We start from the raw sequence: 26,231 nt of genomic DNA on the forward strand, positions 1-26,231 counted from the left end.
AGTTACAGATCTGTGTGTGGTCAGTACAGGAATAGCAGAGAGAGCTGCAGGGCAGGATGGAGGTGCAGTGACAGAACTGTGTGGGGGGTCAGTACAGAAATAGCAGAGAGAGCCGCAGGGCAGAATGGAGGTGCAGTGACAGAGCTGTGTGTGGGGTCAGTACAGGAATAGCAAAGAGAGCTGCAGGGCAGGATGGAGGTGCAGTGACAGAGCTGTGTGTGTGGTCAGTACAGGAAATGCAGAGAGAGCTGCAGGGAATAGCAGAGAGTCAATGTGGAGGATCAAAGTAGGAATATTAGAAATGTGAAACAAAATAAATGCAGACCCCCGTCCCCCCTCAATAAAACACATGCTTTTTATATACATATATATCTATTTATATGTATTTATACATTATTATTGCAGTTGGGTAGGATGGGCTCGAAGTATATTAAGATGTTCCGTTGGCCACACAGTCTGTGTCTTTCTGTCTGCTTAACGACTCTCCATTAGTTGTCTCGATATCCTAAAAGTAAAAATAATCAACATAAAGGTGCAGGTTCCAGACATAAGACATAAGACATAAAATGAAACAAATCCTGCAGTTTGTAATAAACTGAATCCTACAGCCCTCCATAGACTGAACCCTGCAGCTCTCCATAGACTGAACCCAGTAGATCTCCATAGGCTAAACACTGAGCTCTGCAGCTCTCCATAGACTAAACACTGAGCCCTGCAGCTCTCCATAGACTAAACACTGAGCCCTGCAGCTCTCCATAGACTGAGCCCTGCAGCCCTCTATAGACTGAGCCCTGCAGCTCTCCATAGATTGAGCCCTGCAGCTCTCCATAGACTGAGCCCTGCAGCTCTCCATAGACTGAGCCCTGCAGCTCTCCATAGACTGAGCCCTGCAGCTCTCCATAGACTGAGCCCTGCAGCTCTCCATAGACTGAGCCCTGCAGCTCTCCATAGACTGAATACTGAACCCAGTAGATCTCCATAGGCTAAACACTGAGCCCTGCAGCTCTCCATAGACTAAACACTGAACCCTGCAGCTCTCCATAGACTAAACACTGAGCCCTGCAGCTCTCCATAGACTAAACACTGAGCCCTGCAGCTCTCCATAGACTAAACACTGAGCCCTGCAGCTCTCCATAGACTAAACACTGAGCCCTGCAGCTCTCCATAGACTAAACACTGAGCCCTGCAGCTCTCCATAGACTGAGCCCTGCAGCTCTCCATAGACTGAGCCCTGCAGCTCTCCATAGACTGAGCCCTGCAGCTCTCCATAGACTGAGCCCTGCAGCTCTCCATAGACTGAGCCCTGCAGCTCTCCATAGACTGAGCCCTGCAGCTCTCCATAGACTGAGCCCTGCAGCTCTCCATAGACTGAGCCCTGCAGCTCTCCATAGACTGAGCCCTGCAGCTCTCCATAGACTGAGCCCTGCAGCTCTCCATAGACTGAGCCCTGCAGCTCTCCATAGACTGAGCCCTGCAGCTCTCCATAGACTGAGCCCTGCAGCTCTCCATAGACTGAGCCCTGCAGCTCTCCATAGACTGAGCCCTGCAGCTCTCCATAGACTGAGCCCTGCAGCTCTCCATAGACTGAGCCCTGCAGCTCTCCATAGACTGAGCCCTGCAGCTCTCCATAGACTGAGCCCTGCAGCTCTCCATAGACTGAGCCCTGCAGCTCTCCATAGACTGAGCCCTGCAGCTCTCCATAGACTGAGCCCTGCAGCTCTCCATAGACTGAGCCCTGCTGCTCTCCATAGACTGAGCCCTGCTGCTCTCCATAGACTGAGCCCTGCAGCTCTCCATAGACTGAGCCCTGCAGCTCTCCATAGACTGAGCCCTGCAGCTCTCCATAGACTGAGCCCTGCAGCTCTCCATAGACTGAGCCCTGCAGCTCTCCATAGACTGAGCCCTGCAGCTCTCCATAGACTGAGCCCTGCAGCTCTCCATAGACTGAGCCCTGCAGCTCTCCATAGACTGAGCCCTGCAGCTCTCCATAGACTGAGCCCTGCAGCTCTCCATAGACTGAGCCCTGCAGCTCTCCATAGACTGAGCCCTGCAGCTCTCCATAGACTGAGCCCTGCAGCTCTCCATAGACTGAGCCCTGCAGCTCTCCATAGACTGAGCCCTGCAGCTCTCCATAGACTGAGCCCTGCAGCTCTCCATAGACTGAGCCCTGCAGCTCTCCATAGACTGAGCCCTGCAGCTCTCCATAGACTGAGCCCTGCAGCTCTCCATAGACTGAGCCCTGCAGCTCTCCATAGACTGAGCCCTGCAGCTCTCCATAGACTGAACCCTGCAGCTCTCCATAGACTGAGCACTGAACCCTGCAGCTCTCCATAGACTGAGCACTGAACCCTGCAGCTCTCCAAAGACTGAGCACTGAACCCTACAGCTCTCCATAGACTGAATACTGAACCCTGCAGCTCTCCATAAACTGAACACTGAACCCCGCAGCTCTCCATAGACTGAATACTGAACCCTGCAGCTCTCCATAAACTGAACACTGAACCCCGCAGCTCTCCATACACTGAATACTGAACCCTGCAGCTCTCCATAGACTGAACACTGAATTCTGCAGCTCTCCATAGACTGAACACTGAATTCTGCAGCTCTCCATAGACTGAACCCAGCAGCTCTCCAGAGACTGAACACTGAACCCTGCAGCTTTACATAGACTGAAGAGTGAACCCTGCAGCTCTCCATAGACTGAACCCTGCAGCTCTCCATAGACTGAACCCTGCAGCTCTCCATAGACTGAGCACTGAGCCCTGCAGCTCTCCAGAGACTGAACACGGAACCCTGCAGCTCTCCATAGACTGAAACCAGCAGCTTTCCATAGACTGAACCCAGCAGTTCTCCAGAGACTGAGCACTGAACCCTGCAGCTTTCCATAGACTGAATACTGAACCCCGCAGCTCTCCATAGACTGAATACTGAACCCAGCAGCTCTCCATAGACTGAATACTGAACCCAGCAGCTCTCCATAGGCTAAACACTGAACCCAGCAGCTCTCCATAGACTGAACCCAGCAGCTCTCCATAGACTGAACCCTGCAGCTCTCCATAGACTGAACCCTGCAGTTCTCCATAGACTGAACCCTGCAGCTCTCCATAGACTGAACCCTACAGATTTCAATAGACTGAACCCTACAGATTTCAATAGACTGAACCCTGCAGCTCTCCATAGACTGAACCCTACAGATTTCAATAGACTGAACCCTACAGATTTCAATAGACTGAACCCTACAGCTTTCAATAGACTGAATACTGAACCCAGCAGCTCTCCATAGACCGAACCCTGCAGCTCTCCATAGACTGAACCCTGCAGCTCTCCATAGACTGAACCCTGCAGCTCTCCATAGACTGAACCCTGCAGCTCTCCATAGACTGAACCCTGCAGTTCTCCATAGACTGAACCCTGCAGCTCTCCATAGACTGAACCCTGCAGCTCTCCATAGACTGAACCCTGCAGCTCTCCATAGACTGAACCCTACAGCTCTCCATAGACTGAACCCTACAGCTCTCCATAGACTGAACCCTACAGCTTTCAATAGACTGAACCCTGCAGTTCTCCATAGACTGAACCCTGCAGCTCTCCATAGACTGAACCCTGCAGCTCTCCATAGACTGAACCCTGCAGCTCTCCATAGACTGAACCCTGCAGCTCTCCATAGACTGAACCCTGCAGCTCTCCATAGACTGAACCCTACAGCTCTCCATAGACTGAACCCTACAGCTTTCAATAGACTGAACCCTACAACTTTCAATAGACCGAATACTGAACTCTGCAGCTCTCCATAGACTGAACCTTGCAGGTCACTAATATGGGATAAGAGATTCTTACACGTTAGAGAGTTACTGGTGTCCTCCTCTGATGGGATAAGAGTGTCTCATACAGAATGATTCCTATAAGTTATAGTATCTGTGATGGCGCCTACTAATGGGATAAGAGCATCTCAACACAGGTATTTGTATAAGTTGTGGAGTCTTCTAAAGTGTGAGTTCATGTAACAACTTCTAATGACCTCATTTACTGTTACATCTTCCACTTTAAGATATCGCGGTAGATACGCTGATGCTTTATAAATGCCAATAATAATAGGGTCAGTGACGCCCCCACTGATGGGATAAGAGAGCGTCTCACACACAGGGATTCCTATAAGTTATAGGGTCAGTGACGCCCCCTCTGATGGGATAAGAGAGCGTCTCACACACAGGGATTCCTATAAGTTATAGGGTCAGTGACGTCCCCTCTGATGGGATAAGAGAGCGTCTCACACACAGGGATTCCTATAAGTTATAGGGTCAGTGACGCCCCCTCTGATGGGATAAGAGAGCGTCTCACACACAGGGATTCCTATAAGTTATAGGATCAGTGACGCCCCCTCTGATGGGATAAGAGAGCGTCTCCCACACAGGGATTCCTATAAGTTATAGGGTCAGTGATGTCCCCTCTGATGGGATAAGAGAGCATCTCACACACAGGGATTCCTATAAGTTATAGGGTCAGTGACGCCCCCTCTGATGGGATAAGAGAGCATCTCACACACAGGGATTCCTATAAGTTATAGGGTCAGTGACGCCCCCTCTGATGGGATAAGAGAGCGTCTCACACACAGGGATTCCTATAAGTTATAGGATCAGTGACGCCCCCTCTGATGGGATAAGAGAGCGTCTCACACACAGGGATTCCTATAAGTTATAGGGTCAGTGACGCCCTCTCTGATGGGATAAGAGAGCGTCTCACACACAGGGATTCCTATAAGTTATAGGGTCAGTGATGTCCCCTCTGATGGGATAAGAGAGCGTCTCACACACAGGAATTTCTATAAGTTATAGGGTCAGTGACGCCCCCTCTGATGGGATAAGAGCATCTCACACACAGGGATTCCTATAAGTTATAGGATCAGTGACACCCCCTCTGATGGGATAAGAGAGCGTCTCACACACAGGGATTCCTATAAGTTATAGGGTCAGTGACGTCCCCTCTGATGGGATAAGAGAGCGTCTCACACACAGGGATTCCTATAAGTTATAGGGTCAGTGATGTCCCCTCTGATGGGATAAGAGAGCGTCTCACACACAGGGATTTCTATAAGTTATAGGGTCAGTGACGCCCCCTCTGATGGGATAAGAGCATCTCACACACAGGGATTCCTATAAGTTATAGGATCAGTGACGCCCCCTCTGATGGGATAAGAGAGAGTCGCACACACAGGGATTCCTATAAGTTATAGGGTCAGTGACGTCCCCTCTGATGGGATAAGAGAGCGTCTCACACACAGGGATTCCTATAAGTTATAGGGTCAGTGACGCCCCCTCTGATGGGATAAGAGAGCATCTCACACACAGGGATTCCTATAAGTTATAGGGTCAGTGACGCCCCCTCTGATGGGATAAGAGAGCGTCTCACACACAGGGATTCCTATAAGTTATAGGGTCAGTGACGCCCCCTCTGATGGGATAAGAGAGCGTCTCACACACAGGGATTCCTATAAGTTATAGGGTCAGTGACGCCCCCTCTGATGGGATAAGAGAGCGTCTCACACACAGGGATTCCTATAAGTTATAGGGTCAGTGACGCCCCCTCTGATGGGATAAGAGAGCGTCTCACACACAGGGATTCCTATAAGTTATAGGGTCAGTGACGTCCCCTCTGATGGGATAAGAGAGCATCTCGCACACAGGGATTCCTATAAGTTATAGGGTCAGTGACGTCCCATCTGATGGGATAAGAGAGCGTCTCACACAGGGATTCCTATAAGTTATAGGGACAGTGACGCCCCCTCTGATGGGATAAGAGAGTGTCTCACACAGGGATTCCTATAAGTTATAGGGTCAGTGACGTCCCATCTGATGGGATAAGAGAGCGTCTCACACAGGGATTCCTATAAGTTATAGGGTCAGTGACGTCCCCTCTGATGGGATAAGAGAGTGTCTCACACAGGGATTCCTATAAGTTATAGGGTCAGTGACGCCCCCTCTGATGGGATAAGAGCATCTCGCACACAGGGATTCCTATAAGTTATAGGGTCAGTGACGTCCCCTCTGATGGGATAAGAGAGCGTCTCACACACAGATATTCCTATAAGTTATAGGGTCAGTGACGCCCCCTCTGATGGGATAAGAGAGCGTCTCACACAGGGATTCCTATAAGTTATAGGGTCAGTGACGTCCCCTCTGATGGGATAAGAGAGCGTCTCACACACAGAGATTCCTATAAGTTATAGGGTCAGTAACGTCCCCTCTGATGGGATAAGAGAGCGTCTCACACACAGGGATTCCTATAAGTTATAGGGTCAGTGACGCCCCCACTGATGGGATAAGAGAGCGCCTCACACACAGGGATTCCTATAAGTTATAGGGTCAGTGACGCCCCCTCTGATGGGATAAGAGAGCGCCTCACACACAGGGATTCCTATAAGTTATAGGGTCAGTGACGCCCCCTCTGATGGGATAAGAGAGCGTCTCACACACAGGGATTCCTATAAGTTATAGGGTCAGTGACGCCCCCACTGATGGGATAAGAGAGCGTCTCACACACAGGGATTCCTATAAGTTATAGGGACAGTGACGTCCCCTCTGATGGGATAAGAGAGCGTCTCACACACAGGGATTCCTATAAGTTATAGGGTCAGTGACGCCCCCTCTTATGGGATAAGAGAGTGTCTCACACACAGGGATTCCTATAAGTTATAGGGTCAGTGACGCCCCCTCTGATGGGATAAGAGAGCGTCTCACACACAGGGATTCCTATAAGTTATAGGGTCAGTGACGCCCCCTCTGATGGGATAAGAGAGGGTCTCACACACAGGGATTCCTATAAGTTATAGGGTCAGTGACGCCCCCACTGATGGGATAAGAGAGCGTCTCACACACAGGGATTCCTATAAGTTATAGGGACAGTGACGTCCCCTCTGATGGGATAAGAGAGCGTCTCACACACAGGGATTCCTATAAGTTATAGGGTCAGTGACGCCCCCTCTGATGGGATAAGAGAGTGTCTCACACACAGGGATTCCTATAAGTTATAGGGTCAGTGACGCCCCCTCTGATGGGATAAGAGAGCGTCCCACACACAGGGATTCCTATAAGTTATAGGGTCAGTGACGCCCCCTCTGATGGGATAAGAGAGCGTCTCACACACAGGGATTCCTATAAGTTATAGGGTCAGTGACGCCCCCTCTGATGGGATAAGAGAGCGTCTCACACACAGGGATTCCTATAAGTTATAGGGACAGTGACGCCCCCTCTGATGGGATAAGAGAGCGTCTCACACACAGGGATTCCTATAAGTTATAGGGTCAGTGACGCCCCCTCTGATGGGATAAGAGAACATCTCACACACAGGGATTCCTATAAGTTATAGGGTCAGTGACGCCCCCTCTGATGGGATAAGAGAGCGTCTCACACACAGGGATTCCTATAAGTTATAGGGTCAGTGACGCCCCCTCTGATGGGATAAGAGAACGTCTCACACACAGGGATTCCTATAAGTTATAGGGTCAGTGACGCCCCCTCTGATGGGATAAGAGAGCGCCTCACACACAGGGATTCCTATAAGTTATAGGGTCAGTGACGCCCCCTCTGATGGGATAAGAGAGCGTCCCACACACAGGGATTCCTATAAGTTATAGTGACAGTGACGCCCCCTCTGATGGGATAAGAGAGCGTCTCACACACAGGGATTCCTATAAGTTATAGGGTCAGTGACGCCCCCTCTGATGGGATAAGAGAGTGTCCCACACACAGGGATTCCTATAAGTTATAGGGTCAGTGACGCCCCCTCTGATGGGATAAGAGAGCGTCCCACACACAGGGATTCCTATAAGTTATAGTGACAGTGACGCCCCCTCTGATGGGATAAGAGAGTGTCCCACACACAGGGGTTCCTATAAGTTATAGGGACAGTGACGCCCCCTCTGATGGGATAAGAGAACGTCTCACACACAGGGATTCCTATAAGTTATAGTGACAGTGACGCCCCCTCTGATGGGATAAGAGAGTGTCTCACACACAGGGATTCCTATAAGTTATAGGGTCAGTGACGCCCCCTCTGATGGGATAAGAGAGTGTCTCTCACACAGGGATTCCTATAAGTGATAGGGTCAGTGACGCCCCCTCTGATGGGATAAGAGAGCGTCTCACACACAGGGATTCCTATAAGTTATAGGGACAGTGACGTCCCCTCTGATGGGATAAGAGAGCGTCTCACACACAGGGATTCCTATAAGTTATAGGGTCAGTGACGCCCCCTCTGATGGGATAAGAGAGCGTCTCACATACAGGGATTCCTATAAGTTATAGGGTCAGTGAAGTCCCATCTGATGGGATAAGAGAGCGTCTCACACACAGGGATTCCTATAAGTTATAGGGACAGTGACGCCCCCTCTGATGGGATAAGAGAGTGTCTCTCACACAGGGATTCCTATAAGTTATAGGGACAGTGACGCCCCCTCTGATGGGATAAGAGAGTGTCTCTCACACAGGGATTCCTATAAGTTATAGGGACAGTGACGTCCCCTCTGATGGGATAAGAGAGTGTCTCACATACAGGGATTCCTATAAGTTATAGTGACAGTGACGCCCCCTCTGATGGGATAAGAGAGCGCCTCACACACAGGGATTCCTATAAGTTATAGGGTCAGTGACGCCCCCTCTGATGGGATAAGAGAGCGTCTCACGCACACAGGGATTCCTATAAGTTATAGGGTCAGTGACGTCCCCTCTGATGGGGTAATAGAGCGTCTCACACTCAGGGATTCCTATAAGTTATAGGGTCAGTGACGTCCCCTCTGATGGGATAAGAGCATCTCGCACACAGGGATTCCTATAAGTTATAGGGTCAGTGACGCCCCCTCTGATGGGATAAGAGAGCGTCTCACACACAGGGATTCCTATAAGTTATAGGGTCAGTGACGTCCCCTCTGATGGGATAAGAGCATCTCGCACACAGGGATTCCTATAAGTTATAGGGTCAGTGACGCCCCCTCTGATGGGATAAGAGAGCGTCTCACACACAGGGATTCCTATAAGTTATAGGGTCAGTGACGCCCCCACTGATGGGATAAGAGAGCGCCTCACACACAGGGATTCCTATAAGTTATAGGGTCAGTGACGCCCCCTCTGATGGGATAAGAGAGCATTTTACACACAGGGATTCCTATAAGTTATAGGGTCAGTGACGCCCCCTCTGATGGGATAAGAGAGCGTCTCACACACAGGGATTCCTATAAGTTATAGGGTCAGTGACGTCCCCTCTGATGGGATAAGAGAGCGTCTCACGCACACAGGGATTCCTATAAGTTATAGGATCAGTGACGCCCCCACTGATGGGATAAGAGAGCGTCTCACGCACACAGGGATTCCTATAAGTTACAGGGTCAGTGACGTCCCCTCTGATGGGGTAATAGAGCGTCTCACACTCAGGGATTTCTATAAGTTATAGGGTCAGTGACGTCCCCTCTGATGGGATAAGAGCATCTCGCACACAGGGATTCCTATAAGTTATAGGGTCAGTGACGCCCCCTCTGATGGGATAAGAGAGCGTCTCAAACACAGGGATTCCTATAAGTTATAGGGTCAGTGACGCCCCCTCTGATGGGATAAGAGAGCGTCTCACACACAGGGATTCCTATAAGTTATAGGGTCAGTGACGCCCCCTCTGATGGGATAAGAGAGCGTCTCACACACAGGGATTCCTATAAGTGATAGGGTCAGTGACGCCCCCTCTGATGGGATAAGTGAGTGTCTCACACACACAGGGATTCCTATAATTTATAGGGTCAGTGACGCCCCCTCTGATGGGATAAGAGGGCGTCTCTCACACAGGGATTCCTATAAGTTATAGGGTCAGTGACGCCCCCTCTGATGGGATAAGAGAGCGTCTCACACACAGGGATTCCTATAAGTTATAGGGTCAGTGACGCCCCCTCTGATGGGATAAGTGAGCATCTCACACACAGGGATTCCTATAATTTATAGGGTCAGTGACGCCCCCTCTGATGGGATAAGAGGGCGTCTCTCACACAGGGATTCCTATAAGTTATAGGGTCAGTGACGCCCCCTCTGATGGGATAAGAGAGCGTCTCTCACACAGGGATTCCTATAAGTTATAGGATCAGTGACACCCCCACTGATGGTATAAGAGACACAGGGATTCCTATAAGTTATAGGGTCAGTGACGCCCCCTCTGATGGGATAAGTGTGTGGTGGAATCTCGGTAAAAATAAATTTAGTAGGCCGAGATTACCACGTGGTATGTGTACGTGCATATACTGGTGTATCGGTCGGTTGGTTGCACGTGGCAAAGATACAATCAGTAGTGTACGGAGCATGTGCAAGGATACACGATATAGTATTCCCCTCCTCCATTGTGCTGGGCAAGCCATGTGGTCAAACAGGAAGTTAGTTCTTGTTCGATTGATTGGGTAAGAGTATGTGTGGGTGGAGCTGATTATGCCCATATAAGTGGCCTACACTATTGTTCGGGGCTCAGATCTTGTTGTATTTTGGTGACATTAGTCCCTCTGAGTCCCGGTCGGTGAATCGAATAAAGAATCTCTTCCTTCCTGAAGAAACCTGTGTCCATCTCTCTGTGCTTGGCTTCCGTCAGTTTCTCCGGTATCATTTGGTGCATTGGCCGGGAAGCTCATCGTTCAACGGTAGCTGAGAAGCAGAGGCGTGAGACGGTCTATCTTTGCCCACGTTCTCTACGGCTGCACCCCTGAACTTCTGCGTGGACCTCCCTTCGTCTCGGCGCCACTGGTCTGTTGTCCAGGAGATCATCGGCATCTACGTAGTAAGTGCTGGGGTGTCCCCGTCGATGAGTGTGAACTCAGGTTCAGGAACGAGGAGGTAAGACGACCGCTGTTTTAGACGGTGGACCCACTAGGGGTATTGGATACCGATTGTGCGGTAGGCCCAATAAGGGGTTATTTGGAATCTGCCCCCTCCAGTGGAGGGAAGGAGCGAAGGCGCACCGCTCAATTAAACGCCCTGTAGTCAGCCCGTTTAATTTTGGTTTGGAGTCAGGCTGGGTTCTGGTGTAAATAGCCCAAGCCGGACACTGGTGTCTTGTCTAGACTAGCGTTCTAGGGTGTATATTACGTTCGCTAGGTCGGAGGGACCGGGAGACTAAGCGGCGCCTGTGTAAATTCGGTTCGCTAGATCTCAACCTATCTTGGCTAAGTGGGAAGGCGTGTAAATTTGGAACCCACTAGACTTTTGATAGAGTATATAGACTAAGAGGGTTCTGTTGTAAATTCCGCCCTCTAGTTCGCTATATGTGGTGCTTGGGCAGTGTGGCTAACCAAAACGGATGTAGATAGTTTTAGGTAGTCCATCAAGGTACTGGCCAATAGATTAGTTGGGAATTGTAAATGTGTTAAAGATTGTTGTAGTAGCGTGTATATCTTGCTAGATAGCGTGAGCTCTGCCGTCTAGCGAGAGTGTGAATAGTGTGTAATTGTATTATAGCGCACGGTACCATAACCATGTATAATAACTACTGATATTGTAAATAACTACTAATAACTGTCGTCTATGTTGTATGTTTAACACCATAATCATTACTAATTGAACTGTGACTTTAAATTGTACTCTAACCAATGCTAACCGTACTATAACTACTGTTTGTAAAGACGATGTTACTGGGGTGTGTTATAGACGGGTAATTCAGATATAGGGAATTATAGCGTGGGTGACTGTATAGTTTCGCCAAAAGGCACAGTAATAGTTACTTAGTGACTGGTGTAACAGATGTGTGTGTACGGGAATTCCCTGAGTGTTTTGTTGTGTGTGTTTCGCTTAGTAACTGTACCACGTGGTGCTGTTGCCGAGGGAACGGGTGTGACCATTGGAAGTGTCTGTTTAGTTTCTGTTGGAGATGACGCTTCATTGTTGGTATGGGTGCGTCAGATTCAACGGTGATGGATCCCTTAGGATGTATGTTGAAAAACTTTAAAAAGGGATACACTGTATATGATTTTGGGGTAAAGATGTCTCCAACACGCCGCATGGCCACCACGTGGCAGTTTGGATCCTAATCTGGTACAGCGTGTACACGTGGCTGTATCAGGTAGGCCTGAACTTTACGGCCAGTTTCCGTATATTGACTGTTGGAAGCAGGCCGTAAATGACTCGCCAAAATGGATCCGGGTATGCCACGAGGAACAATGTCGCCTCATGGTGGTCAGAACTCGCTTGTCCGCTATGGCCGTAATTACGACCATTTTGGTCACGCCACCTGAGTCTACGATCCCCATGCCGCCCCCTTACTCCTCCTCCACCGGAAGAGGAAGAGGAGGTGCTGTTGGTAATGCTACTCCCCTTGCCCCGTTGTCCCCACCTACCCCCTCCTCTAGCTCAGAGCCCAGCCCTCTTGTTTTAAACCCTCCCCTTCCGGTACCTACCTCTGTTAACTCCACCTACCCAGATTTGGCGCCATTTCTAGTTCCTGGTCAGGCTCCTCCTAGCCCGGCCCGGAATATTTTACTCACCGACCTCCCCCTCAGTAAAGCGTCCCCATCCCCTTGTCTTACTACCCCTCGACCGGAACCCCTAACTGACGTTCTTAACCGAAGCCCCATACTAACCCGACAACTGACCGGTACCTTACAACCCCGACATTATCAAATGCCACTTCGACTGACACCTGGCCCGACACACATTAACGGTGACGGCCAGATACAATATGCTGATCCAGTATTTATGTCCCCTTCACAACTACTGATCTATTTAATTGGAAGACCCATAACTCCTCATACACCGAAAAGCCTCAAGCCATGACGGATTTGTTTACCTCCATAGTCCAGACACATAATCCCACTTGGGCTGATTGCCAGCAACTGCTTATGACATTGTTTAATAACGAGGAAAGGACAAGGATAAACCAAGCGGCAATTAAAGCGCTGGAAGAAGTGGCCCGTACACAAAATCAGGCCAACCCGGCAGCATGGGCCGCAGCACATTATCCAAACACTGATCCGGAGTGGAATATCAATGGCGCAGATATGGCCCATTTAAAAGCATATAGGGACGCTATTATTGCTGGCATGAAAGCTGGAGGAAAGAAGGTGATTAATATGTCTAAGACGGCTGAGGTATTACAGAAATGTGATGAATCGCCCAGTGTCTTTTATGACCGATTATTGGAGGCATACCGTTTGTATACCCCCTTTAATCCAGAGGCTCCTGAGAATTCCCGAATGGTTAATTCTGCCTTTGTCAGCCAAGCCTACGGAGATATAAAGCACAAGCTACAGAAGTTAGAGGGGTTCGTAGGTATGTCTATAACCCAACTAATGGAAATAGCAAATAAAGTATATATGAATAGGGAGACAGAGACGAAGAAGGAGGAAGAGCGAAAGATGCGTAGGAAAGCAGATATGCTAGCGGTAGCTATCGCAGGCGTAGATAGAAGGGAAAAGGAAGTGTATAGGGGAACGGAAAAAGGCGAGAGTAAATGGAATAGGGAACCTTTGAGTAGGAACCAATGCGCGTACTGTAGGGAAGAAGGGCATTGGAGAAGTGAGTGTCCACAAAGGGAACAGTATGAGAGAGACAGACCTAGGGCAGGATATAGCAGTAATTAGAGAGGTAGAGCGAGAGGTAGAGGAGGTCCTGGAGGAAATAGTGGTAATAATAGAGGAAGTGTTAGTGGAGATAGATACTATCCAGCAGTGCAGAGATCCCGCGATAGAGAGGATAGGGACTTTGTGGGTTTGGCTGACACAGTCATGGAGGACTATTGATACCGACCGGGCTCCATCCCCATTGGCCGAGCGGAGCCTATGGTCGATGTAGCAATAGGGGGAAAAAGGAGTGCTTTCATGATAGACACTGGTGCTGAACATTCGGTGGTGACTGACCTAGTTGCTCCTCCTTCAGGAAGAACTATCACCGTAATAGGAGCAACTGGAAGGAGTGCTGCTAAACCGGTTCTTAAAAGTCGACTCTGTACATTTGGAGGCTACGTAGTAAAACACCAGTTCCTTTATATGCCTGAATGTCCAGTCCAACTGCTAGGACGTGATTTGTTATCGAAATTACAAGCACAGATAACATTTCTACATTTCTACGGAACAACATCTTTGAAGTTCAATGGACCTTCAGGTATAATGACAATATCTGTACCAAAGGAAGAAGAGTGGCGACTTTATACAGTGTTGACTAGCCAAAACCCTAAGAGTGATGAATCCTTGTTCAATATACCGGGAGTGTGGGCAGAGACTTGCTACCAACCTACCAGGACTTGCTCGTAACATCCCACCAATTCGAATCGAACTAAAACTTGGGGTTTATCCAGTGAGCTTAAGACAATATCACATCCCACAAAAGGCCAAGAAGAATATACAATCTTATTTGGATAAGTTCATAAGGTATGGTATCCTAAAATTCTGTACTTCCCCCTGGAACACCTCATTGTTGCCTGTTCAAAAGCCCGGTACAGATGAGTATCGCCCTGTGCAGGACTTGAGAGCAGTCAATGATGCGGTAGTAAGTATACACCCAGTTGTGCCCAATCCATATAACCTGCTTGCTTTAATTCCGGGCGGGGCAACCTATTTCACTGTTTTGGATCTCAAAGATGCCTTCTTTTGCCTTCGAATTGCTGCGGAAAGCCAGTGTATCTTTGCATTCCAATGGGAAAATGCTGTAACGGGCTCGAAACGCCAGATGACTTGGACAAGACTGCCCCAAGGGTTTAAAAATTCACCTACCCTATTTGGATCAGTTTTAAGTCAAGACTTACTGGATTTCAAGTCCATCCCAGGAGAGTGTGTACTATTACAATACGTAGATGATTTGTTGATAGCAGCAGTTACAAGAGAAATATGTCAGCAAGCAACACATGATTTACTACACATTCTTTGGAAGGCAGGATACAAGGTGTCCAGGAAGAAAGTCCAGTTGTGTCAGCCAACTGTCAAGTATCTGGGATTCCATATCTCTGAAGGTCAAAGGATAATGGGGCCAGAGAGAAAAGAAGCTGTATGCCAAATACCAATACCCAAGAATAGAAGACAAGTGCGGGAATTCTTGGGGGCAGCAGGCTTCTGTAGGATATGGATTCCCAGTTATGCGATATTGGCGAAACCTCTTTATGTGGCTATAAAAGGTACAGAACACGATCCCTTCCTGTGGACCCCTGAACAGCAAAAGGCATTTGAAGATGTGACGAAGGCATTGATGATTGCCCCAGCATTAGGTCTACCTGATCATACACGTCCATTCTACTTATATGTACACGAGCAAAGAAGAATGGCTGTGGGAGTATTGACACAGTACTTGGGATCATGGCAACGACCTGTTGCATATATGTCCAAACAACTGGATGCAGTGGCCAGTGGTCTTCCACCTTGTCTAAGAGCCGTGGCTGCCGCCGCCCTGCTGGTGGCCGAAGCTGATAAACTCACTCTGGGTCAGGAACTCTACGTGCGAGTCCCGCACGCAGTACAAACGTTGCTAGACTATATAGGCAATCATTGGTTTAGCAATAGCCGCATGACTAAGTATCAAGCTATGTTATGTGAAAACCCGAGAGTGCACCTAGAGACTGTTAATACCTTGAATCCATCTACCCTTTTGCCACAACCTACTGAGAGTCAACATGATTGCCTGGAGGTGATGGATGAAGTGTTCTCAAGTAGACCGGACCTTCGTGATTTTCCCATCCAGAACCCTGATGTCCAGTACTATACGGACGGCAGTAGTTATGTGAAAGAAGGGATTCGCTGTGGCGAAACCGACCTCGCCACGTGTCCTTGGAGGGGGCTGCTTGCCCGCCTCTTGCCTTTGGACTATGGCCCTGGGAGATTGGGCCCTTTTACAAAACGTATTCGGCCCTAACAGAGTGCATGCCACTCATTCTGGCCCTTTAAACACAGTGGGGCCATTCGGTACTTGCCCTGTGTGAGCAGTGATACCCCCAGATAGCTATGCCATGGAGCCTATTCATATAATAAAAGACTATGGGAAAGACTTTGGCTCCATGGCAATTAAACTGTATTTGTGTGGTCTGCGTGCCATTCACCTAATAATGTGCACGCAGACCTGAGCTATCTGGGGATATGTTACATGTCTGTGTTTAATGTATAAAAAGTATCTTTATATATTTTAAAACATAATCCTGTATTTAGGTCCCCACATGTGTAATGGAGTTTTGTCTTTGACCTGGGAGATAATTGAATTACTTCTCCAATTATCTCCAGGGCAGAAGGGAGGAAGCCAGGATGCATTGTGGGGATGTTTTACTTTTCCTGTTTGACTCAGATTAAAATACTGCCAGCCAGGGGGAACAAAAGATACTTTTACTAACTTTTGAACCCCTGGTCTGATTCATGCCATTTTTTAATATATTCCCCTGAATGGATTGATTGTGGATATGTATTTTTATGTGAATGTGATGTATGGTTTTAAAGTTACAGAGTATGTGTGGAAACTGTATTTTTATTGTATGTAATAAATTATGTTAACTGCTTATCTGAGGGGAGGGGATGCGTGGGTTGTACCGTTACTTGATTGGTTATTTTATGCCTCCCCCTGGGTGTGTCCTGTATGTGCACAACCGTAATAAAAACCAGGCTGGGTGTGCCAGGACCTCAGATTCTGCTTGACCCTCAAACCGATGTGTCGTCTCGTTTTTGGGGGGAATTGGATTGTATGCTGACTGCCAGGAGTGTACGCGGATTGTATGCTTTTCCTGTTCGGCTGATTCCAGGGTTCGTGTGTTTCCAGTTCGGGAGTTTCCAGAATTCGTACAGTGTGCAGTTCGGGAGATTGGTGATTGCTGTAGCTGCTGGTCTATGGAAAAGGGGGATATCGCCTAAACTGGGTTTTATCCTCTTGTAAGTGAAACGGTCCGTTACATTCGCTATGCAGGATATGCAGTGACAACTATAGACAAGGTGATAGAAGCTCGGCCATTGTCAAAAGGAACATCAGCACAGAAGGCAGAACTAATCGCACTCACTCGAGCGTTACAATTGGCTGAAGGTTTAAGAGTGAACATTTACACGGACTCCAAGTATGCGTTTTTAACCACTCATGCCCACGGAGCTTTGTATAAAGAAAGAGGACTATTGAACTCAGAGGGTAAAGAAATCAAGTACGCAGCTGAGATATTACAACTACTGGAAGCCGTGTGGGAACCGAAAGAAGTTGGTATCATACATTGTCGAGCGCATCTGAAAGGTGATGGTGATGTAATAAAAGGAAATCGGATGGCAGATAATGCAGCTAAGCGTGCCGCTGAATCAGGAAGACAGTAGTATGTGGAACATATAGCTGCTCTTATACCGACTCCACTGTCTCAATGGACTCCAGTTTATACAGCTCAAGAAGAAGAGTGGTTAAAGACTGAAGCTGGGAAGTACCTGGAGAACAATTGGTATCAGTTAGAAGATGGAAGAATAGTCATTCCAGCATCACTAGCTGTAGAAATTGTCCAGAATTATCATAACGGGACACATTCTGGAAGAGATAGTATGGAAGAATCTCTCAGGAAACATTTCTACATACCAAGATTGTCCAACTTGACTCAAGCCATTGTACGAAGATGTGTGATATGTGCCAAGAATAACGCAAGGCAAGGACCAGTGAAACCACCGGGAGTCCAGTATATGGGGGGACTCCCTATGTCTGATCTTCAAATAGACTATACGGTAATGCCGAAATCCGGCGGACATCGCTACCTACTAGTAGTTGTGTGTACCTACTCAGGTTGGGTAGAAGCATGTCCCACTCGTACAGAGAAAGCAGGAGAAGTTGTGCGATTTCTGTTGCGAGAAATAGTACCCTGATATGGACTACCATGTTCTATAGGATCGGATAATGGTCCAGCCTTTGTTCACCAGTGCCTACAACAACTGACTCATATGCTTGGTATTAAGTGGAAGCTTCATACGGCATATAGAGTTCTGGGAAAGTGGAAAGCATGAACAGAACTATTAAGAACCAATTGGCAAAGATGTGTCAAGAGACTCAACTTAGGTGGAATGTTCTTTTGCCCATAGCTCTGTTGCGTATTCGTAGTACACCTACCAGAAGGATGGGTCTCTCACCTTTTGAAATCATGTATGGGCGTCCACCTCCCATACTTGGTAACTTAAGGGGGGATTTGAGTCAGTTGGGAGAAGGAATTACCCGGCAGCAGGTTGTAGAGTTGGGTAAAACTATGGAGGAGGTACAGAAATGGGTAAAAGATAGATTACCTGTGAATATTTATCCACCTGTTCATAGTTATCATCCAGGAGATCAAGTTTGGATAAAAGAGTGGAACAGTGTACCGTTGGGGCTGAAGTGGAGGGGTCCTTATGTTGTTCTTTTGTCTACCCCTACAGCTATAAAGGTGGCCGAAGTGACTCCGTGGATTCATCACTCCAGGGTTAAACCAGCAGCAGTAGATTCTTGGCAAGCTACACCAGATCCAGAGAATCCCTGCAAGATCCGGTTAAAGCGTGTAACTCAGTCGGAGTGACGAGGAGATATTGGGACTTCAATCGTAATTAAGGAGATCAGCAAGTAGGTGTTTTGACGGCCATAATAAAGCCTGACCACTTACCCACGTGACATAGCCAGAGTGTCTTGAAGGGACCTCTGTGAAGGGAAGAGAGGACCCGAAGAACTCCATTCCTTGCAGCCCTTACATCCTGGAAGCTGAGGTGCCATCGCACGGACGAAGAATGAGGACAAAGATGTCAGGAGTGATGTGTTTTATAATGTATATATTTGTGTTTTTAATTATTCAGGAAGGTAGAGGTACCGACACACCTGGCTGTGAGGTTTGCATTAAGACTACTAAGACAGGTAATCATATTTCCCAGACCCTTATTTGGCATTCACAATATGAGTGTAAAGGATATGTATCTAAGTGTAGATACTTAGGTATAGATTATAGTGTATGCCATTTAGGAGTAGGAGAACCTAAGTGCTTCAATCCAGAGTATCAACCCCGTACAATTTGGTTGACCCTTCGGAATGGAGACTCACAGGGGACCCTAATAAATAAGACAATACTAGAAACCGTACATTCTTCGGGTGTTCTGCTATTTGATGCATGTAAGGCGATATCAAGTGGTAGAAAACCGTGGAATGTATGTGGGGATCTTAAATGGGAAAGAATGTATGGGTCTAATGATAAATATATTTGCCCCAGTAGTAAGAACAAGTATATAGATCCAAAATGCCCAAATAAGAATTATAATTATTGTCCATATTGGTCTTGTGTAGGGTGGGCAACTTGGGGACAGACAGTAGATAAGGATATGATTGTTACTAAGTTGCCTACCAAACCATATTGTAAGTCTATGGAGTGTAACCCAGTCCATATACTTATTAATAATCCTGAACAGTTTATAGATAAGTTCGGAAACTTATTTGGGTTCCAGATATATAGGACGGGTTTGGATCCTGGGACAATATTATTTATAGAGACCGATACCGTAGCATCCCAAACTCATCAGGTTTTCCATTCTTTTTATGAAGAGATGAGTGTAGAAAATAGGATCCCCCATAATGCTAAGAACCTGTTTATTGATCTAGCCGAAAGTATTGCTGGTAGTCTTAATGTGACCAACTGCTATGTGTGTGGAGGTACTAATATGGGAGACCAATGGCCTTGGGAAGCAAAGGAGGTAATGTATTCTGGTTCTGAGACAATTGAACAGATAACATCTTCTCAAGCTGATTATCAAATGAGTGTTAGAGGTAAATCTGAATGGCGATTAAAGACCTCCATTATAGGTTATGTTTGCATAGCAAGGAAAGGAATAATGTTTAATACATCTGTAGGAGACTTAACTTGTCTAGGGCAAAAAGCTTATGATGATAATACAAAGAATACAACTTGGTGGTCGGCTTCAAATGTCTCAGAACCACCTAACCCGTTTGCAAATTATACCAATTTAAAGAATGTGTGGTTTGATCTATCTACTACATCCAGTTGGAAAGCCCCAGCAAATTTGTACTGGATCTGTGGTAAGAAGGCCTATTCGGAGTTACCACAGGACTGGGAAGGGGCGTGTGTGTTAGGTATGCTCAAACCATCCTTCTTCTTGTTGCCTATTGAAACAGGAGAGTTAAGGTATATGATGTGAATCATAGAAAGAAAAGGGGACCCCTAGAGATAGGTACCTGGGAAGATAATGAGTGGCCTCCCCAGCGTATTATAGATTATTATGGACCAGCTACATGGGCGGAGGATGGTACTTTTGGATATAGAACCCCAATATATATGCTCAACCGTATTATAAGGTTACAGGCAGTGGTTGAGATAATTACCAACGAGACATCGCAAGCGCTCAATCTCCTAGCGAAACATAATACTAGGATGAGGACAGCCGTTTACCAAAATAGATTAGCTTTGGATTACCTATTGGCAGTAGAGGGAGGTGTATGTGGGAAGTTTAACCTAAGCAATTGCTGTCTTCAAATAGATGATGAAGGGCAGGCAATAGCTGAGCTTACTAGCCATATGGTTAAATTAGCACATGTGCCTACTCAGGTATGGAAAGGGTATAATCCAAGTAGTTGGTTTGGTAACTGGTATGAGCAGTTTGGAGGACTTAAGGCATTGGTAGGTGGAGTCATGCTAATCTTGATGCTGTGTCTTCTCCTACCATGTCTTATTCCTTTGGTAGTTAGGTCTGTGCAGAGCATTATAGAAAATATAGCAGAGAGAAAGGCTGCTGCACAGATAATGGCTATATATAGGTATGAGGCTCTAAATCAGGGAGAACTAGTACAGGAAGAGGAATGTTGAGGGATTCATATCTTTAGGGAGTCGTAAAGTCTGGTCTGGTTCATGGCAACCTGAGGTATATGCAAACTATGGTTAAGTGATGCATCTGGAATTGTGAAATATCAGAAGCATCAAAGGGGGGAATGTGGTGGAATCTCGGTAAAAATAAATTTAGTAGGCCGAGATTACCACGTGGTATGTGTACGTGCATATACTGGTGTATAGGTTGGTTGGTTGCACGTGGCAAAGATACAATCAGTAGTGTACGGAGCATGTGCAAGAATACAGGATATAGTATTCCCCTCCTCCATTGTGCTGGGCAAGCCATGTGGTCAAACAGGAAGTTAGTTCTTGTTCGATTGATTGGGTAAGAGTATGTGTGGGTGGAGCTGATTATGGGAGGAGTTACATGCCTATATAAGTGGCCTACACTATTGTTCGGGGCTCAGATCTTGTTGCATTTTGGTGACATTAGTCCCGGTCGGTGAATCGAATAAAGAATCTCTTCCTTCCTGAAGAAACCTGTGTCCATCTCTCTGTGCTTGGCTTCTCCGGTATCAAGTGAGTGTCTCACACACAGGGATTCCTATAAGTTATAGGGTCAGTGACGTCCTCTGTGATGGGATAAGAGAGTCTCACACACAGGGATTCCTATAAGTTATAGGGTCAGTGACGTCCTCTGTGATGGGATAAGAGAGCGTCTCTCACACAGGGATTCCTATAAGTTATAGGGTCAGTGACGGCCCCTCTGATGGGATAAGAGAGCGTCTCACACAGGGATTCCTATAAGTTATAGGGTCAGTGACGGCCCCTCTGATGGGATAAGAGAGTGTCTCACACAGGGATTCCTATAAGTTATAGGGACAGTGACATCCCCTCTGATGGGATAAGAGAGTGTCTCACACACAGGGATTCCTATAAGTTATAGGGTCAGTGACATCCCCTCTGATGGGATAAGAGAGTGTCTCACACACAGGGATTCCTATAAGTTATAGGGTCAGTGACGTCCCCTCTGATGGGATAAGAGAGCGTCTCACACACAGGGATTCCTATAAGTTATAGGGTCAGTGACACCCCCTCTGATGGGATAAGAGAGCGTCTCACACACAGGGATTCCTATAAGTTATAGGGTCAGTGACACCCCCTCTGATGGGATAAGAGAGCGTCTCACACACAGGGATTCCTATAAGTTATAGGGTCAGTAACGCCCCCTCTGATGGGATAAGAGAGCGTCTCACACACAGGGATTCCTATAAGTTATAGGGTCAGTGACGCCCCCTCTAATGGGATAAGAGAGCGTCTCACACACAGGGATTCCTATAAGTTATAGGGTCAGTGACGCCCCGTCTGATGGGATAAGAGAGCGTCTCACACACAGGGATTCCTATAAGTTATAGGGTCAGTGACGGCCCCTCTGATGGGATAAGAGAGCGTCTCACACACAGGGATTCCTATAAGTTATAGGGTCAGTGACGCCCCCTCTGATGGGATAAGAGAGCGTCTCACACACAGGGATTCCTATAAGTTATAGGGTCAGTGACGCCCCCTCTGATGGGATAAGAGAGCGTTTCACACACAGGGATTCCTATAAGTTATAGGGTCAGTGACGCCCCCTCTGATGGGATAAGAGAGCGTCTCACAGACAGGGATTCCTATAAGTTATAGGGTCAGTGACGCCCCATCTGATGGGATAAGAGAGCGTCTCACACACAGGGATTCCTATAAGTTATAGGGTCAGTGACGCCCCCTCTGATGGGATAAGAGAGCGTCTCACAGACAGGGATTCCTATAAGTTATAGGGTCAGTGACGCCCCATCTGATGGGATAAGAGAGCGTCTCACACACAGGGATTCCTATAAGTTATAGGGACAGTGACGCCCCCTCTGATGGGATAAGAGAGCGTCTCACACACAGGGATTCCTATAAGTTATAGGGTCAGTGACGTCCTCTCTGATGGGATAAGAGAGCGTCTCACACACAGGGATTCCTATAAGTTATAGGGTCAGTGACGTCCCCTCTGATGGGATAAGAGAGCGTCTCACACACAGGGATTCCTATAAGTTATAGGGTCAGTGACGTCCCCTCTGATGGGATTCCCATTAGTAGCAGTGATATTTGTGAGGAGGTTAAAGGTTTAATGTAATGAAAAAAAATACTTACTGTGGCATCATTCTGAATTTGGATTTTTGTTGTAGGATTCTCATTTGGCATGTGAGAGGAATCAGATGTTGAAACACGTCCTGTTACTGTGGTATAGGGGAAGAAGAAGGAGAGGAGAAGAGAAAGCAATCCATTATGTAAGCCAATTACATATATTACTTCTAGTACAGCGCAAACACTAAACCTCTAGGTCAGGTGCGTCAAATTAATTTGTTCTACAGGGCCAAACTGTCCACTGACACAGCTAAGGAGGGCCAAACTGTCCACTGACACAGCTAAGGAGGGCCAAACTGTCCACTGACACAGCTAAGGAGGGCCAAACTGTCCACTGACACAGCTAAGGAGGGCCAAACTGTCCACTGACACAGCTAAGGAGGGCCAAACTGTCCACTGACACAGCTAAGGAGGGCCAAACTGTCCACTGACACAGCTAAGGAGGGCCAAACTGTCCACTGACACAGCTAAGGAGGGCCAAACTGTCCACTGACACAGCTAAGGAGGGCCAAGCTGTCCACTGACACAGCTAAGGAGGGCCAAACTGTCCACTGACACAGCTAAGGAGGGCCAAACTGTCCACTGACACAGCTAAGGAGGGCCAAACTGTCCACTGACACAGCTAAGGAGGGCCAAACTGTCCACTGACACAGCTAAGGAGGGCCAAACTGTCCACTGACACAGCTAAGGATGGCCAAACTGTCCACTGACACAGCTAAGGAGGGCCAAACTGTCCACTGACACAGCTAAGGAGGGCCAAACTGTCCACTGACACAGCTAAGGAGGGCCAAACTGTCCACTGACACAGCTAAGGAGGGCCAAACTGTCCACTGACACAGCTAAGGAGGGCCAAACTGTCCACTGACACAGCTAAGGAGGGCCAAACTGTCCACTGACACAGCTAAGGAGGGCCAAACTGTCCACTGACACAGCTAAGGAGGGCCAAACTGTCCACTGACACAGCTAAGGAGGGCCAAACTGTCCACTGACACAGCTAAGGAGGGCCAAACTGTCCACTGACACAGCTAAGGAGGGCCAAACTGTCCACTGACACAGCTAAGGAGGGCCAAACTGTCCACTGACACAGCTAAGGAGGGCCAAACTGTCCACTGACACAGCTAAGGAGGGCCAAACTGTCCACTGACACAGCTAAGGAGGGCCAAACTGTCCACTGACACAGCTAAGGAGGGCCAAACTGTCCAATGACACAGCTAAGGAGGGCCAAACTGTCCACTGACACAGCTAAGGAGGCCAAATGCATTACATTTATATACACACATGCACAAACAAGAAAAAGAGCGGCCACAAAGAACAACTTCACCTAATGTCATATTGCCACATAATGCCATAAATGTAATTACTACTTTCTTTTTACAACAATAAAAAGGTGTGTTTGTATGTAGTGTTTTATTTCAGTTGTGTGTTTGTATTTTACTGTTGCCATTTGAGTGCAGGGACGTGTTTTGTTTGTAGTTTGTATGTTTAAATGCAGGGATGTGTGTTTGAATGCAGGGATGTGGTTGTGTGTAGTGGGTGCGTTTGAATGCAGGGATGTGTTTGTGTGTAGTGTGTGTGTGTTTGAATGCAGGGATGCGTTTTGTTTGTAGCGTGTGCGTTTAAATGCAGGGATGTGCGTTTAAATGCAGGGCAGTGCGTTTAAATGCAGGGATGTGGTTGTGTGCGTTTGAATGCAGGGATGTGGTTGTGTGTGTAGTGTGTGCGTTTGAATGCAGGGATGCGTTTTGTTTGTAGCATGTGCGTTTGAATGCAGGGATGTGTTTGTGTGTAGTGTTTGCGTTTGAATGCAGGGATGTGTTTGTGTGTAGTGTGTGCGTTTGAATGCAGGGATGTGTTTGTGTGTAGTGTGTGCGTTTGAATGCAGGGATGTGTGTTTGAATGCAGGGATGTGTTTGTGTGTAGTGTGTGTGTTTGAATGCAGGGATGTGTTTGTGTGTAGTGTGTGTGTTTGAATGCAGGGATGTGTTTGTGTGTAGTGTGTGCGTTTGAATGCAGGGATGTGTTTGTGTGTAGTGTGTGCGTTTGAATGCAGGGATGTGTTTGTGTGTAGTGTGTGCATTTGAATGCAGGGATGTGTGTTTGAATGCAGGGATGTGGTTGTGTGTATGTTTGAATGCAAGGATGTGTTTGTGTGCAGTGTGTGCGTTTGAATTCAGGGATGTGATTGTGTGTAGTGTGCGTTTGAATGCAGGGATGTGTTTGTGTGCAGTGTGTGCATTTGAATTCAGGGATGTGTGTGTGTAGTGTGCGTTTGAATGCAGGGATGTGTTTGTGTGCAGTGTGTATGTTTAAATGCAGGGATGTGGTTGTGTGTAGTGTGTGTGTTTAAATGCAGGGATGTGGTTGTGTGTAGTGTGTGTGTTTGAATGCAGGGATGTGGTTGTGTGTAGTGTGTGTGTTTGAATGCAGGGATGTGGTTGTGTGTAGTGTGTGTGTTTGAATGCAGGGATATGGTTGTGTGTAGTGTGTGTGTTTGAATGCAGGGATGTGGTTGTGTGTAGTGTGTGTGTTTGAATGCAGGGATGTGGTTGTGTGTGTGTTTGAATGCAGGGATGTGGTTGTGTGTAGTGTGTGTGTTTGAATGCAGGGATGTGGTTGTGTGTAGTGTGTGTGTTTGAATGCAGGGATGTGGTTGTGTGTGTGTGTTTGAATGCAGGGATGTGGTTGTGTGTAGTGTGTGTGTTTGAATGCAGGGATGTGGTTGTGTGTAGTGTGTGTGTTTGAATGCAGGGATGTGGTTGTGTGTAGTGTGTGTGTTTGAATGCAGGGATGTGGTTGTGTGTAGTGTGTGTGTTTGAATGCAGGGATGTGGTTGTGTGTAGTGTGTGTGTTTGAATGCAGGGATGTGGTTGTGTGTAGTGTGTGTGTTTGAATGCAGGGATGTGGTTGTGTGTGTGTTTGAATGCAGGGATGTGGTTGTGTGTAGTGTGTGTGTTTGAATGCAGGGATGTGGTTGTGTGTGTGTTTGAATGCAGGGATGTGGTTGTGAGTAGTGTGTGCGTTTGAATGCAGGGATGTGTTTGTGTGTAGTGTGTGTTTGAATGCAGGGATGTGGTTGTGTGTAGTGTGTGTTTGAATGCAGGGATGTGGTTGTGTGTAGTGTGTGCGTTTGAATGCAGGGATGTGGTTGTGTGTAGTATGTGCGTTTGAATGCAGGGATGTGGTTGTGTGTAGTGTGTGCGTTTGAATGCAGGGATGTGGTTGTGTGTAGTGTGTGTGTTTGAATGCAGGGATGTGGTTGTGTGTTGTGTGTAGTGTGTGTTTGAATGCAGGGATGTGGTTGTGTGTTGTGTGTAGTGTGTGTTTGAATGCAGGGATGTGGT

At 47.4% G+C, this 26,231-nt stretch overlaps 1 protein-coding gene across 3 annotated transcripts in view; it reads right to left on the minus strand.

Annotated features, from left to right (window-relative positions):
* Positions 1-392: 392 nt before the first annotated feature.
* The window catches only part of LOC134603648 (RNA-binding protein FXR2-like), an 87,339-nt gene continuing 61,500 nt past the window's right edge, over positions 393-26,231 (minus strand). For all 3 annotated transcript variants that reach the window (XM_063449806.1, XM_063449805.1, XM_063449807.1), the window contains 2 exons: positions 22,897-22,982; positions 393-505 (listed from right to left, as the gene is read on the minus strand). In XM_063449806.1, the coding sequence (XP_063305876.1) occupies positions 431-505; positions 22,897-22,982 (161 nt within the window). In that variant the 3' untranslated portion in view covers positions 393-430. The remainder of the gene's footprint in view (positions 506-22,896; positions 22,983-26,231) is intronic.

Source organism: Pelobates fuscus, chromosome 3 (assembly GCF_036172605.1).
Source record: "Pelobates fuscus isolate aPelFus1 chromosome 3, aPelFus1.pri, whole genome shotgun sequence".
In the NCBI taxonomy this organism is placed as follows: Eukaryota; Metazoa; Chordata; class Amphibia; order Anura; family Pelobatidae; genus Pelobates; species Pelobates fuscus.